This window comes from Camarhynchus parvulus, chromosome 3, assembly GCF_901933205.1.
Source record: "Camarhynchus parvulus chromosome 3, STF_HiC, whole genome shotgun sequence".
Lineage (NCBI taxonomy): Eukaryota > Metazoa > Chordata > Aves > Passeriformes > Thraupidae > Camarhynchus > Camarhynchus parvulus.
In genome coordinates this window covers 106,948,134-106,963,835 of record NC_044573.1, presented here as the reverse complement: position 1 = coordinate 106,963,835, position 15,702 = coordinate 106,948,134, and the positions used below count along the sequence as shown (strand labels likewise).

Sequence of the window (15,702 nt, the reverse complement as noted above, 5' to 3'; positions counted from 1 at the left end):
TATATTTTCATTTGTGTGGAAAGAAGCACGGCAAAGAAGCAGTATATTAGGAGGATTGCTGACTTTTTATCCCCAGGTAAGAGAGGTAATGCAGGATATCAAATCCAATGAAAGAAATCACAGCTAGGGCTCAAGATAATGGTAAGAAGAACTTGGCTGCAATAATTGAAATTACTAATAAGTTTCATCATAGAATGAAAATTCGGGGAGATGGGAAAAGTGCTAACATTGCACTATTGCTCAAGAACTGGAGAGAGATAATCTCAAAGCTGCATCAAACCACAAACAAAACAAAACAGTTGGAAAAATTGTTCTTTCTAAGCTGCATCAATGGAGTTGTTGCATGATGAAGTCTTATCTTGAGTAGAGTGTGCCACTTTGAAAAAGATGATCTAATTAAGACAGATTTGAGAGAGTACAAAGGAAAGTGACAAAAAAAGCATAAAAATCCTGTGAAGCAAGCTTGAAGAAATTGAATCTGTTCCTCAAACTACAGGAAAATATAGTGGCAAATGTCAGAGTGAATCATCTATACTCTTTTAGGAGTCGGTGAAGAGATATAAGCATCTCCAGGAAGTGATTAATCTATTTCAGATGTCTGTGTTGAAATGAGATTAATTACGTCATAGAAGCACTTGTTTCCTTTCATCATCCATCAAGGGTTTCCAGGGAGACTCACTTAGATGTAGATGGCTGCTGTCATGCAACCCTTCCTTCTCTCAGTGCAAAGTGTCTGATATGTTTTCAACCAGTAAACACTTTGTTACAAATCTGGTCATCATTATTATCTGTGCACTTTACTATGCAATGCAATAAATTGTTGCGGTGCAATGTAAACTTGCAGCAAGAAGACTTAAGAGAAATATTATGCAAAGATAGTTTGTCAAACAAACAGAAGGCCTATGGGCTGGGGAATACCCTTCACTGATTTTTTTTTTTCTGAGTGTAATGTTTAAACTTTCCTCAAATCAGAAGATGGAATAAATGACCTTTGGTCATTTTTACTTCTTCATGTCTATAGACCTGTTATCTGACATTATGCCTCATGAATGAAGGAAAGCTCTGTCTTGCTTTTGTCCTATTCCAAGTAGCATGATCCCAAACAATTCCGGACCATGAAAAGTTTAGAGGTTGGCTCAGGCCAGGGACAGCTATGTACCAACAGACAGTTTAGACTTAGCCTTCATCTTCTGGAGACTGGGAGAGTTTAATAGTGTGGACAGGGTTAGACATGTCCACATGGCCTGAAGGCCAAAGAACAGGCTCTGCTACCATTTAATTTGTTTGTATTGATGTCACCCAAGAGTTTGTTTGACTTAAGGAGAAAGGTGTGCTTTCAAGCAGATCTGAAGCCACACCTAATTGTGTAGGCTGACACCATCCCTTGAAGTCAAAAGATCCAAGGACATAAAAGCAGCAACCCTTACATATTTCTTCTTGAGACTGTTTCTGGAATCACAATTTCCCTTCTGCTCAAACTTCCAGGCTTACAATTCCAGGTCTGGAAATCAGGGTTTTGCTTATTTCCTTAACTGCACCTCTGACTAACCAGCCCAACACCTTTGTCTCAGAACAACACAGAAGGGAAACAGTGCCACTGCTGGAATCCTGGCTCTGCATCATGGCAGCATGGCCCATGTCTGAAGACGTGTGTAGCAGAATTTACTCAACATTTATTACTAATAAATGGAGATTTACATTACCACCAATGATTAAAAGCCTTCCATTAAAAGCTTTACTAATAAAAATCTAATATGAACCCTTCACTGGAAGAGGAAATGCAATCCTCAATATATATTCTGAGTTCTTATCCAAGACACATGCCAAACAGCTTTGTCCAGTTGTCTAAAACCGGTTTCAGCCAGTCCCATCAATATTTCAGTCTTGTTCTGCAATGGTAGTGAAGATGCAAATGTAAGGAAAGGTGCTTCAAAATATCTGGCAAATTTTGATTATATGGCTGGAGCTGCTGCAACACAGGTCCTTTCCACTAAACAAGCAGCAAGAGAAGGACCAGCCTAACTAATGAAATATTAGGAAATATTAGGAAATATTAGGAAATATTGACCTGTGAGTTTCTCAAGGCATAACCTTATGCTAAAAATGGATATCAAGGAAACATCACCAGATTATGTCATTTAGATCAGCATATGTGGGCTAGTTGATGAACACTACTAAAATGGATTTCTCCAATTCTGTCTTTTGAAAAAACATCAGGTTCTAATACATAAATACATGAGTTCACAGGTGGGTATTAACTCAAATAACTCATAATATGACTCAGGTGAGTACTGAGAGCTGCAGTAGCCTGAGTAGCTGCAGTAGCTGTTTCACCTTGAAATGGGTGAAGATACTGAGAGGACCCACAGGGTGTAGTAAGTTCTAATATATAAGTACTAAGTTCTAGTCTATGCACAACCAAGGAGAGTGAAGAGCTGGCTGGGGGAACACAAGATCCAGTGATTCTCACTGGCAATTGATGCTCCTAAAATATTTTAGATGGATCAAGATTAGCATCCAAAAGGTAAGAGTAAATTAATGGTTAACTCAAAATTATTTCTCATTCATTCCACTTAATGCTCTGTCTCCACTTATTTTGCTAAAGCTTTTTATTTAAATGTAATGTATTTGAATAAATTACTTACGTGTCTTGTAAACTTCTTTGCCTCCTTTTATAGACAGCTGTTGGGGTTTTCTGCTAGCCGTTTTAGCTGATCTTGTTGTCCAATGCATTATGCAAAGTAGCACAAGTTTTGCTTCTGCTCACTGATCTGAGAGCTGTGCCTATTGCGAAGTTCAATCAACTTAAAAGTCACTGGTGGAATATACACATGAACTTACATTTAACTCAAAAGATCAAGGTAATTTTCTCCCTTCTCTTTGCTAACCTTTCTAATCAAATACTATGTATTTAACTGGGAGAGGTGCTGACCCATGGATAAAAACTAAAGGAAGCAGAACAATGGGGATTCAACAATATTTAACACTGTATCTCAGCATGATGAGAACCCTAAGAGCACTGCTATCAAAGGGTGTTTGATTGAGGGAGCACATTGTCTTTTCTGGAAGAAAAATATCTGAAGTTCCTTTTGGCCACCAGATAGCAGTACTTCACTTCATACAGTTCTCAGCTCACAGCATTCCTTGCCTTGTCGAAAAATCCATATATTGGATCCTGGGCTCCTGCTTAGATATATCTTTTGCATACTTCATGATAGACTTCAGCTTTAAAAAAAAGATTTTGGAGTTAGGAATGCAGATGATTTATGTGTTCAGGAGGAATCAATATTGCAGCTTTCCTGAATGGGGAAAGTTGGTTGTATAAATCTAATGGAGTGTTAGGCATTATAATTTCCAATGACAAAAGCTTCAATGAAAATCTTGGGCTTAAAGTATTTTTAGCATTTCTCTCTTGCAGACAGTACATTTCCTTATTTATAGTACTATTTCAGGAATACTTCAAAAAGGCATTTTTTGGCCTCCAAACATAAACTTTACAGAGTTTTACTATTTCTGTAATTTATAATTTCTGCCAAATGTTTTTCAACCTCGGTATTTTTCTTCATTTTTAAATAGAGGAACAGACTTTATGATATTTTTAGCAAAAAGAAAGATACCCTCATTTTCACTGAAACTTGTTAAAACACCAGAAGTGAAATACACTGTATAATAATAATAATAATAATAGTCAATTGTATCATGCTGTACTGGTTCATGTCACCTGACAAGAACTGTGCGTCATCCTCTTTTTTTACAGTTACAGACCTCAGGCAAGATGCCCAGGTAGAGAGAATGGGAAAGGCCATCTGACTGTTATCCTCTCATTCTCATCTGTCCTGGTGTTGACATTTAAGTGTCTCAGCTGCTGCTTCAACCTGGAACAGCCAGTTATGATCCCTATGGGATCATGCAACAGCTGTATCACTTCCTTTTCTCCCAAACAAGATGGGAGAGATAATAATGGCAACCATCTCTGTCAGATTTACACTAGAATATTCTTTGCTTTAGCTATTGTTGAGCCCTAACTGGATTCCCTTCATTTTTCATCTCCTCCACAGAATCTGGTGTCAGAATCACGTGAGCCCTGACTTTATTGCTGTGAGTCGCATGACTTCTCTCACAGGGAATTTCACTTTTCTGAACTGTTAGGCTTATCTACTGAATGAAAAGGTGACCTTCCCCCCCACTTGTGAGTCATTTAACTATGACAACCAAAACTAACTGTTGGCAAGGCAAAGTAGTGATAGAAATGTTTTCAGCTTTGTCACTCCTTGGTCATTTGAAGTCCACCACAGTTCTCTTTTTCTCTCCTAATATCTCCATAATCATGAAAACCCATCTTCTGGCATCCAGCTTTCAGTGGATTCACAACCAGTGAATATTCAGAGACCATCAATTTGTTGACTGTTCCCATAGTTACTCTGTTGACAGACTATGTCTCTTTATAGTTAAGGACTGGACTATGACTGTGATCAGAATGAAGGAAATGTTGCTTCAGAAGTGCTTCAGACTTAGCATAGCTCTCAAAAGCTCTTTTGTCCTAGTATAGAATAACGATTGATATCTTGGGTGGTACAGCTTGCAAAATGCCTTTATTTCTGGAAAAATAAAATTACCATAGCTTTGTCGGGCATTCTAAAGGAATTAATGAAACAGTTTGGAACGAAATATTCTTGTCCAACAGAAGTCCCAGCACTTGGTTCTACAGTGAGGTTCTACAGTGCATCTCTCCACATTTCCTGTGCTTTTGGACTGAGTTCTAGCAATGCCCTTAGAAGCTCTTCAAAAGCAGTCCAGTCCCTGAAGATGGCCAATGAGTTCTGTAGTGCTGGACTTGGGTATCTCCTCACACTTTGTTCTGAGATAAATACAAATCTCAGATTTTGAAATCTGTTGATTTGTCTGAGTCAACAGAAAATCTTAGATAGAAACAACTGTTTTGTGACAATAAAATCAGCACATGGGTGTCTCTTTTTGGTAGCTTATAAAGTGGACACAGACTATTTTTGTTCAGTTGTCCATATAGTGAGACATCTGAAAGGTCGTGTCAGGGCCTCACCAAATCAGTCTTCAGTCAGCCAGGGGGGAGATACAATATAAGTACAGCATTTACTGTGCCAGAAGGTAGAACGTCGCCTACACAGAGGCTACAGCTGGAAGAACTTTGTGTTCCGCTTGTTACATAGGTTTCTTTAAAGAATAATGGTAATAATAAAATATTTAAATCCAAAGAGTGCTTGAAATTGCAACCTGTGGTCTGAAGCCTGAGCAGTGATGGTGAGGCAGCTCCAAACAAGAAGGGATCTTAACTCCCCAGCTTTTTTTTCACTGCTCCAGCCATTTAGAAATATTTACAGCTGCTTTTACCTTTCCTTCTTTCACTCATTTTTTTTTAATGGAAAAAGCCTGGTGTTTTTATAAACACAAGCGTTTCTCTGCAGTAACTGCAGCTCGAGCGCCACAGCCCTGTGCCAGTCCCTCCATACCAGAACACGACGCCGGCACTAGAGAGGGGCCAGCGCCTGTAAGAACCCAGGGGAGCTGGCAAAGCTCCGGGTCTGTCGGAGAGGGTTCGGCAGGACCCGGGCGCAGCCCGGTCCCGCGGGACAGCCCAGGCAGGAGCAGCGGAGCCCGCAGCGCAGCGGGACCAGGGGGCGACAGAGGCTTGCGGGGCCCGGCGGGCGCGGAGGGCGGGAGCAGAGGTGCGGGGCGGAGGAGGGAAGACGGCGGCGGCGGGGCGTTCACAGCAGCCCGCGCTGCTATAAAAGGGGCCGGGCGCGGCGGAGCGGCGTATCCCTTTCGCTCGCAACCACAGCGGCAGGAGCAGCACCAGCATCGCGGCGGGACAGCATCAGATGGGCATGGGGACGGCGCTGGCGGCGCGGCTCGGCCTGGGGCTCCTGCTCCTTGCCCTCCTCCTTCCCACGCAGGTGAGCCCCGGAGCGGCTCGGCGCTTTCCCTCCGCCGGCCCCAGGGCGCGACGCGGGAGCGGCCGCGCCGAGACCCTCCTCGGCAGCGGCGGAGGGCAGGTTCCTCCTGAGAGTAGCTCCCCCCGTTCGTGTGCGCCATCCCGGAGCCCGCCGCGGGCGGCCGTGGGTGGCGGGCGGCTCCTCCGCCCCGGGGCGGCGGCGGCGGCGGGCGGGAGGAACGAGCCCGGGCAGCCCCGGCTGCGGACGGGCGGGGATGGGCGCGGACGGGCAGCGGGGCGAGCCCGGAGCCCTGGGACGGCGGTGGTGGTGCTGTGGATTATCCCGGTCAAATCAAAAAAGATCGAGTTGGAGTTGGCCGCCTTTTTTTTTCCCCGTGGGATCCTCGAGGGAAAGCCGCGGAACCGCGGTGTGAGCGGCAGCTGAGCGTTCATTCCCCCGCTGATCAGAGGGAGACCGATCCCTCCCAAGCCGAGAGAGCTCCGGGAACGCACGGGTTTGGGACCCGGGTCTGGTCCTATCCCCACTCGAAGCTGCGGGGCTCAGGGGCTGCTCCTGGGCTGAGCTCTCGGCAAGAGCGGGACGTTCAGGGGCTGGAAGGGAAGGCGCCAGGCTCTGGCTGCTGCGCTGGGCAAGCCGTGCCCTTGGCGTAAAGGTAATGGATGCAGGAGCGATCCGCTTCTCTTTGAGGGGCCAAGCCGAGCGGGGCTCGCAGGTTCCGTATCGGTGTGTTGTTCCTAGAGACTGCCTCTTCAATAGGGTGAATAGCACAAGATCAGAAAAATGAACAGCAGCGGCATTGCTGGATCGTGTGCCCTCCTCCTCTCTTTGTTTGTACGGAAGGGCATTATCCCTTCTCCTTTGTGCTCAGTCGAATCTTGCCCTTGGCAGTGATTGAGAGAAGGGTCAGACCCTTTGGGTTGCCGGTATTTATCACATATATCACATTCACGCTGAGAAAACCTCTGGGGTCCCATCTACTGTGATGCTGGGGAACTTGGACATAAGCCCATTTGCTTCCACCAAAAAAAAAAAAAGAGCAAATACTGAGCAACTAGTTTTTTTGTTTAAAACCAAGAAAACTTAAAATATACATAACCAAGAGTGGAATGATGGTGGAGTCTTTGAAGACTCAAAAAAAATCCAGGGCAGGCTGGGACTTGCCTTGTAGGTTATTAACTCAGCAATTCACTATTGATCACTTTCAGACCGGTTTTAACAGAAACTTCAACACAGCGATTTTTATCCTGCAGTCCTAAATTGCTTCCAGCACAGTGTCGATTGTCAGAAATGCTAAATACCAGAAGCTTTACACCATTCTTATGTTTTTCTATTGTATGGGGTTTTTTAGTAGGAAATACCAAAAGAAAGTGCTTATGCAATTTTCTAATTAATTTAACATAGACTTCATTGCTACAGTATTGAGGGATTGATTTTTTTTCCCCCTGCTAATCTATTTTCTCAGCAGTACTAGAAACATGAGAAAATAAGGACACCTTTTGTGGGCAGAATTACTTTTTAAACTAACTAACCTCTTTTAAAAAATATGGTTTTACTTGAATTAAGTCTAAGAGCTTACCAGAATGCTCTGGTAGAGCATAAGTCTGCTACCATGGGGTTGAAGCCAAGCTTTCTGTATTAGGCTCATTTTTGGGGATGAGATAATGTGATTCTTGCTCTTGTTTTTCATCCTTGTGTTTCACATACTTTTTTTCACAGGAATAAACATACTTTAGGTTATCTTTGAAAATTTTCCTGTGCATATGTAGGAAATAACTTGATATTGAGGTTGCACAAAGTGCAGGTTTTTGTTCTGTCCCAATAATGCAGAGTTATGAGGGGAAAAGGGTATTTTTATTTTGCTTTCTGACAGCATTTTTAAAATTTGCTAATATATGGTCTTTTCACTGCACTTCTTTTTTTTTTGTGTGTGTGTCTTCTAGAATGCCAATAGGTTGTGATTTAATCAGTATGGTTTCATTGTTCTAACTTCTGCAGTTCAGTGCAACCACAGCAAGATAAGAGAGGCTGAAATATTAAATCCACACGCATTAAGCCCCACCATTGCTTCAAAGGAAGCCGCAGACCAGCCCCAGAAACAGTATCAATAGATTCTTGACCATTGTTTCCTCATATTTTTGTTTGTGGCTTGGTCTCCAAACACAGACTGCGATTCACACAGTTGTTTGAAAGTCTTTCTTATCCTAAGATCTGCCTTTACATAGCTCTACATTTGCACTTTTTTTTTTTTTTTTGGTGAGGTTTTTTGAAACCTATGTGTTTTCTAATTTAGGGAAGGATTAAAGGATTTCCGTAAAGAAATAGTTATGGAAATAAGTTTAGAAAAATATTAGATTTATTTCTTTAACAAATCCCACACGTGCAATTCAGAATGTCTTTGTCCTTAAGTGCACAATGAAAGGCGTGAGCATTTGTATGTATCATTGGAGTGCTGTGTCTGAGGGGGGCTACGCGGTGTTCACTGCTTCTAATATGTATTCTGACTTTTAAAAAGAGACAATATAAATCTTTTTGTTACTTCCCCTCCTTTCCACATTCTAGATCTACTGTGGTCCCAATGGAACAAGTCCAACACCTTCAAACAATTCTTCAGCAAATTCCACTTCTCTGTCAGCTGTCACAAATTCAGTGAACAATACCACCACTCACGGACATGGAAATTCTCTTCACTCAACCACAAGTCTTTTTTTCATTCTCTCCGTTACTCTTCTGTATTTTTGCTGTTAAGAGACTCTGGCATGGAAATGGCTACCACTCCCCACCCCGTTTCCTGAACCACCCGAGATGGCTAGATCTCCAACCCAGCATGAGAAGAAATCAATCCAAACTCCACATCAAACCAGCTTGGTTCTACTCCATACTCAAATTAGTACCAGTCTGACCTAGAGAAACACTCAGTATTCTGACTTTCAAAGCTGACCAGTGTGAAAAGATCAGCTTCAGCAAGGAGGTAAAAAAATGAGCTCTTTCACCAAATGAGTTGGAATCCAAACAACAAGATGGAAACAAAAAGAGACAGTACTGACAAACCAAATTTTTAAAGCTGAGAAGAAATACAGTATCTTATAATAAAGATGGATAATAACACTCCGTGAAGAAAAAAGGCTAGAGAGTTTATCTACCATTTAGAATAAGGACTTCAAGAGTTTTTATTTTTTGAGTTCAAAAACATCAACAGGCTCACAGAATCCCTAGAAAACACAGAAAAGCTCAAATAATTCTGTTTCTTGCACAGCCTATATGGTTATAACTTATGGGTATTAGGATGTATGAAAAAGAAACAACATCAGTGAAAAGGGTTTCTTCTAGATTTCATTTGTATTAAATTGTTACAAGGCTAAAATAGAATAAGAATTTTTTTGCAAGAATCCTCTTATTTAACCAAATGGTTAGCCAGGCAGGGCTAGTTTTGAAATGGCTAAAACCCCACCAGTTTTCATAAGAGTGGAATTATTTATGGTGGGAATTTGAATTTGACATTTTATTTAAATTGTTTGTATATTAAACCATATGTGCCAGAGAAAGGAGGTGTGGAAACATTAGAAAAAGTACCAGGAGCTTTTTGTAAATGAAATTCAGAAAGAACGAATGAACAAACAAGTCAATGGATGTATGTCTCCTATTTCCTTTATTTCTCCTCCCAAGTTGTATAAGTTTTTTGCTCCTGGAACTTTCCTTAATTATGAAGGATTTATGAAATCTTATGAGTAATGTTATAGTGTTGCTTTTTTTTTTTTGGCACAAGGTGAATAACTTACTGTTTTTTGAAGAGTTTTAATTGTGATAGTCTACTTTAAACCTGGGCTAGTATTTGTGGTGGGGAGAAGGAATGGGGAGAGGAGAGCAAACCGCCAAAACAAAGAGAAATTAAATGAACAGGTGTTTGGAATATGAAGACTGGAATCTTAATTTAATCACTGAATTTAAAAATTACCTTTGTAAATACTACTTTTTAAATTTTTTTTCTGAATCAAAATTTGCTACACTTGCACAGATTGTTTCTGTATCATCCAACACTTTAGAAAATACTATCTGGTACTTGATCTTAGCAAGCTTTGTTGAGGAGGTTCAACTACCTTGATGATGATACCTTGTCAGAAAAAATTAACTGTGTTGATATGATCACATGTGAATGTACATGATCATTCTACCACTGTCTGTAGATATTTATCTCAGTATAAGATCATGTCAAACATGAGTGGCTCTCTAATTTTTTTTTAATACACATCTGTCTTTCAGTTGTATTACCACCAATCCACAGTATCATATATTAGTAGCAGGCTAACACAAATTCATGTCAGTGAGCGTACATGGACATTTCCTTATGCTTATCATTTGTATCCAGTAAAATGTTAATGACTGTATTTTGTGTTTGTGTAATAATGCTTTGATTTATTAGCTACTGATTTTCATTGAAAAAAACTGTAAATAAAACAGTGGGCAGGCAATGCATTCTAGATGCACTTCCAGACACTTCTACAAAAACTTGTACCTTGCCTGTGTTAAGTGAATGAACTGTTAAGCAAGATGGTATATGTGATTAAAAACCTCAAGGTCTAGAAATGCTGAAGTGTAATTAGTTTTATTTCTCTGGAAGGTTTTGTGCCACTGGGAGTCTGGATTTTGCTCTGAAACCAGGGAGATTATTTGGTTAGAATCTCTAGTAACTAGTAAGTTTTCCATACTTATTACAGACTCTTCCCTTTCAAAGCATGACTGTGTTTTCATGTTAGACAAACAGGGCTTAGACAGAGTTTTCTCTATTTCTTTTGGTGGCAATGAGCAGTTTTCTTTATGATGGCTAAAGCTGTTTCTCAGCTATTGGGTCTCAAGCAATTTGAATTAACTGCTTAAGGTTTCTGCCTCCCACAGACTATCCTAACACAGTAGGTGTATCCCAATAATACAAGCTGAACCATGCTTGATGAAGGATAGAGACTGGATGAGGTAGGAATTTGTGCAAAAAATTGCTTTAAAGCAAAAATTAACCAGATGAGCATTCAGTAACAAATAGTTGCAATTCCTGACATCCCAAAACCGCGTCTGTGTTGTTTTCCAGGTATGCTCCTTTCTAATACCCCTTAAAGGCCCAAGGTTGTTCTCTGTGGTTATCTTCACTCCCTACATGTGGAGAAGCACATTCCCAAGTGCCTAAGCACTTAGGCATGCCTAGACTGCATTTGTCAGTGGGAAAGAGGCCCCTGGAGAGGCCTCCCAAGGCTGCAGAGGGAGGGAATGCGGCGTGGCAGGGCTTTGCTTCTGTTCCTTTGCTTTTCCAGTAGGCTGAGCAAACCAAGGAGCAGAATAAGTTTATCAAAGCTGGCTGTTTAACTAAATCTTGGAACGTGCAGGGAGTATCAAAGCACGTTGTTCCTTTGTTTAGCTTTTCTCCAAATGCTCCAGGAGAAAGCAGGAAGATAAACCAACCAACCCGGCTGTGGACCTTTATTTAAAAATATTAAACTAAAAATAACCTCTCTCCAAAGACAGGCAGACAAGGAAAAAGGCTGCAACAATGGGTCTTAATTCTATGATATGCCACTACAATAAAAGAAGTAAAAGAATGTGTTGGAAGTTTTTGCAAAATAATCAGACAATAATGGGATCCTTGGCTGAATTGGTGCCATGCTTTTTTCAAATTTTTATTTTTTTTTTAATTTGAGAAATAGAGCCAGATTGCTCTTCAGTAGCATTTAAGCTATTTAAATTCTCTTGAGTTTTAGAGTTTTCACCAGACCAGATGAATGATTTAGAAAAATGATCTGGTAACCTTTGTTCTGTTCCATTCCATCACAGGACAATGGAATCAGTGATGAAGAAATCCACCCAGGGAGAGAGGATGTGATGGATGCATTTAACAGAGCAGGGAGAGTGAGAGGGGAGGGAGCACAACGGAGCCTATGCATTTCACAACTTTTTAATTTTTTGAAATGACACCTACAATAACTAGAGCCACCTCTTACCTATGCCTCTCACTTTCACAGATCTGTCCAGCTGAAGTGTGTCTGGGTAGTGTATATTGCAATGACTCTGAAACAATACTGCTCTGTCTGATGCATGGCTCTGCTTTCATTGTAAACATATGCTTGCTAGCCACACAAGTCCTGAATAAAGTGCAGTGTTATTATTTGAATGGAAATACCTAAAATTAGCCCTTACAGTTTGTGTGCAGCTTACTACTCCTTCCTTCTCAACAGCATGCTCTGAATAGCCCTTGAATTTTTCCAAATTGCAGTTTTCAGCTAGTTTAGAAATCCACTGGGACTTTGAATGAACAACTTCCATTCAGCAAAAATCTCTACAAGGTGAAGTATTTTGGGCCAGATCCAACATCACTGCCAGTGGCCTCCTTGTTTTCAGCAAGACACAGCCCTGTCCCCTGAGCCTTTCTCCACACCCGAGCAGCGTACAGGCAATGCTGTGTTGTACCAAGGGTAGTCCCCCTTTGTCCACGTGGGGATGGGACATTGTGAATGTCTCAATAAATGAACTCAGGCTTATTTTGACAAGCCATTCCCAACTCTTAGCCAAATTCACCAAATTAGAGTTTGCCTGTACAATGCAAATACTCTCAAGCTAGCTGGAGACTGCAGCCTGCTCTCTAATGTTGTTAGTACATTGTTTAATATGGAGTAATTTCTCCCCAGAGTTGTTCTTATGCAGCCTGTTTGCCTCTGGAAGGGCTCATGGGAACACACACTTGCAGGGCTGGGCTCTTTGTCACACATCTTTCCAAGTCAGCAGTTCCCTGGACTCAGGTTACACCAGGCTCTGCAGTGAGCTCACAATAACACCTTGTATCTGAAAATTGAGGATGGATGTGAATGTGCTTGTACTAGAGGCAGTTCAGAGTGATTTGCATTTTGTGTGCATTCAGGCTTATAGAGGTTTGATTTCCCATACATGACTGAAATGATTTAGGCAGCAGACTTTATCACCCAGCATCTTTATTGTAATGGATACAGTTGGGAACGTTTCTTGTTTTTGCATTAAAGATAACTTTGAAACAGGAGCTGTCAGCTCTGCCTCGTAGCAGCACAAAGCTCTTCATTCTAGAACACACATTATGTTTGATGCACTGTAGTGGTCTACTGAGCCCTGACAGATGAAGGGGCTGGTTATTTTAAATCCATCAGTTTATCTATAGCAGCTTGAAGAGCAGCACTAGGCTTTCTGCAATACGTGCTTTGAGATGTGGTCTTTTCATCATTATGCAGTAGCCTCAGGAAAGATACTTGATCCTTACTTTGGTTATCAGCCTTCAGTTTTCCAAGTGAAACCCTCAACATCCTGCTCATGAATGCATAATTGCTCTGGTTTAGACTTCATCAAAATGTCCAGAATGAATGACCTGGAGCTGAAGAAAAAACCTGATAGATTCTTTACTGCCCAATCAAAATCCTAAACTAACAGAATCTCATCTGTGAAGGGTTGTTCAATTCTCTCTTGAATCCAGCAATACTCCCTGCAATATATGTGCTACAAATACATGAATAAAACATTTTCAGGCTTTTCAGAAGTGAAATGAGACTCTTTCTTTTATGTTTTCAGCTTAGCAGGAGCTATGCTTTAACAACTGATGGGTGTACAATATAAAATTTGAGCACACAGCAGAATTAAATCGTGGTAGCTTGGTTTTGCTGCATAAACTGAATGATCACATTCCACCAAAATATCTCTTGAATGACCTAGCGTGAAAAGTATTCTTTATGTGGCACAAATTATTAAAGGAAGCAACGCCTCTGTAAAGCAATTGTTCTGTTTCCCGCTTTTCATCCACTCTCACTGAAAGCACAGCGTGGACTTTTTTCAGATGGCTTAGTGTGCATAAGCTGGACTTAAAGTCTGTGTTCATCATGCTGAAATATGTAAACTTCTCATGACAAAAACTGTATATTTTCTTTACTGAGTTGTATAAAATGCAGATGGTTTTTGAGGAGTAAGTCTGAACCTTGAGTTCAGAGGGATACATACACCTGAGAACAATAACAAATGCATTTTGTGTGATTGCTTGGACTAGTAGGATTCAAAACTCAGCACATACAGGTCATGATAGCAATTAAAACTATTATAGCAAGAATTAAGAAAAAAATTAAAATGGGCAGAAATCATGTTGTGAGAACCTTCCTTGTTTGAGGGAGCAGGAAGAATTTCCTCTGAAAGCAGATTCTGGTGGCTGTTCAGTTATGAAGACAGTCTGAAGCATATTAGTAGAATGAAAACGGACTTCATTGAATCACAAAACATGGTATAGAATATAGATTTTATGGGGTCTTTGCTCAAACATGGCAGTTTCAGTGTTTTAGTATGAAGAAGTTTTTGAACAATGAGGAAGAAAAGTCCTTTGGCAGGGCTGTGTGAGTAATACAACGAAGACATCATTATTCTGAGACAGAACAATGACATTTGCTGTCATATATCTGCTATCTACATTTTTAAATATATTTTCCAAAACCTGCTGGCATTTTGTGCCTTTTTATGTTTCCAACAGCATCTTCAACTTAATTTTTTAAGGCTGTTGTCACTACTCTGATTTTCTTGTCTTTCCTGTTTCAGGAAACGAACACAAAATTACATGCAACACAGCATTTTTTTCTCATTGGAATTAGCCTCCATTCCAAAATTCTCAGGCTCCTGTAAGGTGTGTCCTCTTGCAAAGTGCCATCAGTAAATGAGCCAACCTGAAGCACTACCAGGATGACAGATGGGATATTTTCTTCCCTGCTAATTTGTGTTTTTACTGAAATTAAAATATCAAAAGAACATACAGCTATTTTCAGAACACAAACTCCACAGTAATTTAGCCCTGTTCATCTGACACTGACCTGAGGCCTCTGACACAGTTTTACTGTAAGCAAAATCACATTGCCAGCATGGTAGAGGAACAGGATGAGAGAGGTAAAGCAGCCACACATACTCCTGTGACCTTACTGAGATGTCAGCTTTGATCCCAAAATGTGTGATCCATTCCACTAGGGGTTTGGTGGTTTGGTGGATTTCACTAGGCAGCTGATGGGGGTCTGTGACTTTAATTAGTACTTCAATGTGTTCACATTTAGTGTGTCTGTTCTTACTCAGCAGTGCGGGCTTACATTGTTCAACTTCTGCTTCATTCTATTTTCTTTCCCCGCAGTCTGATATGAAGTGTTCCTCAGAGCTGAGGCAGACTGTGCTGAGAGCTTGCAGAACTCCTGGTAGGCATTAGCCATTCGTCAGCAGGTTTTACACCATTTTCTGTAATTAAAGCCCAGGTCTTCAAAGGTAATTTGGTGCCTGACTTGAACTCCTGCTAAGATCAGTGTCCTTGTGGGCTGTAGTTTGAAAGCCTTCTGTGTAAAATCCCTGTATAATGCTGAAAGCTCTTATGGACCTCATGGGATCGCTGCTTATTTTCCTTTTCTGTTTTGTGTGCCTGCTTCTTTTGCTTCCTGTACTCTAGAACCTCTGATTGCTATGGCAGAAGGAGTGTCTGTAAATATCTCCACCAAGGTGGTGTCTTCCACCTCTGCTGCAGCTGGATGGGGGGAATTTCACGAGGTCAGATCTGCCTGAGCTCTGCGGTCTGCCCACACTCCTGTCCCAGGCGTTCCCATGGGGATCAGCACCCTTCCAGAGCAGCCACACTCCTTGGTGCTCCAACCGAGGGACAGCTCAGGACCCCAGTCAAGCCCCACTTTTGGGCTTGAGCCAATCATTGCACTAAAGACCAGAATGGGTCTATAAACCCAATGATGGGTTTATATTGATCTCTAAC

The 15,702-nt window shown here is 41.2% G+C and overlaps 1 protein-coding gene across 1 annotated transcript; it reads left to right on the top strand.

Moving 5' to 3' along the window:
• Window positions 1-5,773: 5,773 nt before the first annotated feature.
• Window positions 5,774-12,076, top strand: CD24 (CD24 molecule). Its single transcript, XM_030946341.1, has 2 exons — window positions 5,774-5,930; window positions 8,490-12,076. The coding sequence occupies exons 1-2, from the start codon at window positions 5,856-5,858 to the stop codon at window positions 8,673-8,675; spliced, it is 261 nt and encodes an 86-aa protein (XP_030802201.1). The 5' UTR covers window positions 5,774-5,855; the 3' UTR covers window positions 8,676-12,076.
• Window positions 12,077-15,702: the final 3,626 nt, after the last annotated feature.

Coding starts and splice junctions, on each gene's coding strand:
- CD24 (XM_030946341.1), top strand. CDS start 5,856: ATGGGCATGGGGACGGCGCTGGCGGCGCGGCTCGGCCTGGGGCTCCTG. Junction 5,931..8,489: donor CCCTCCTCCTTCCCACGCAG/GTGAGCCCCGGA, acceptor TCCACATTCTAG/ATCTACTGTGGTCCCAATGG.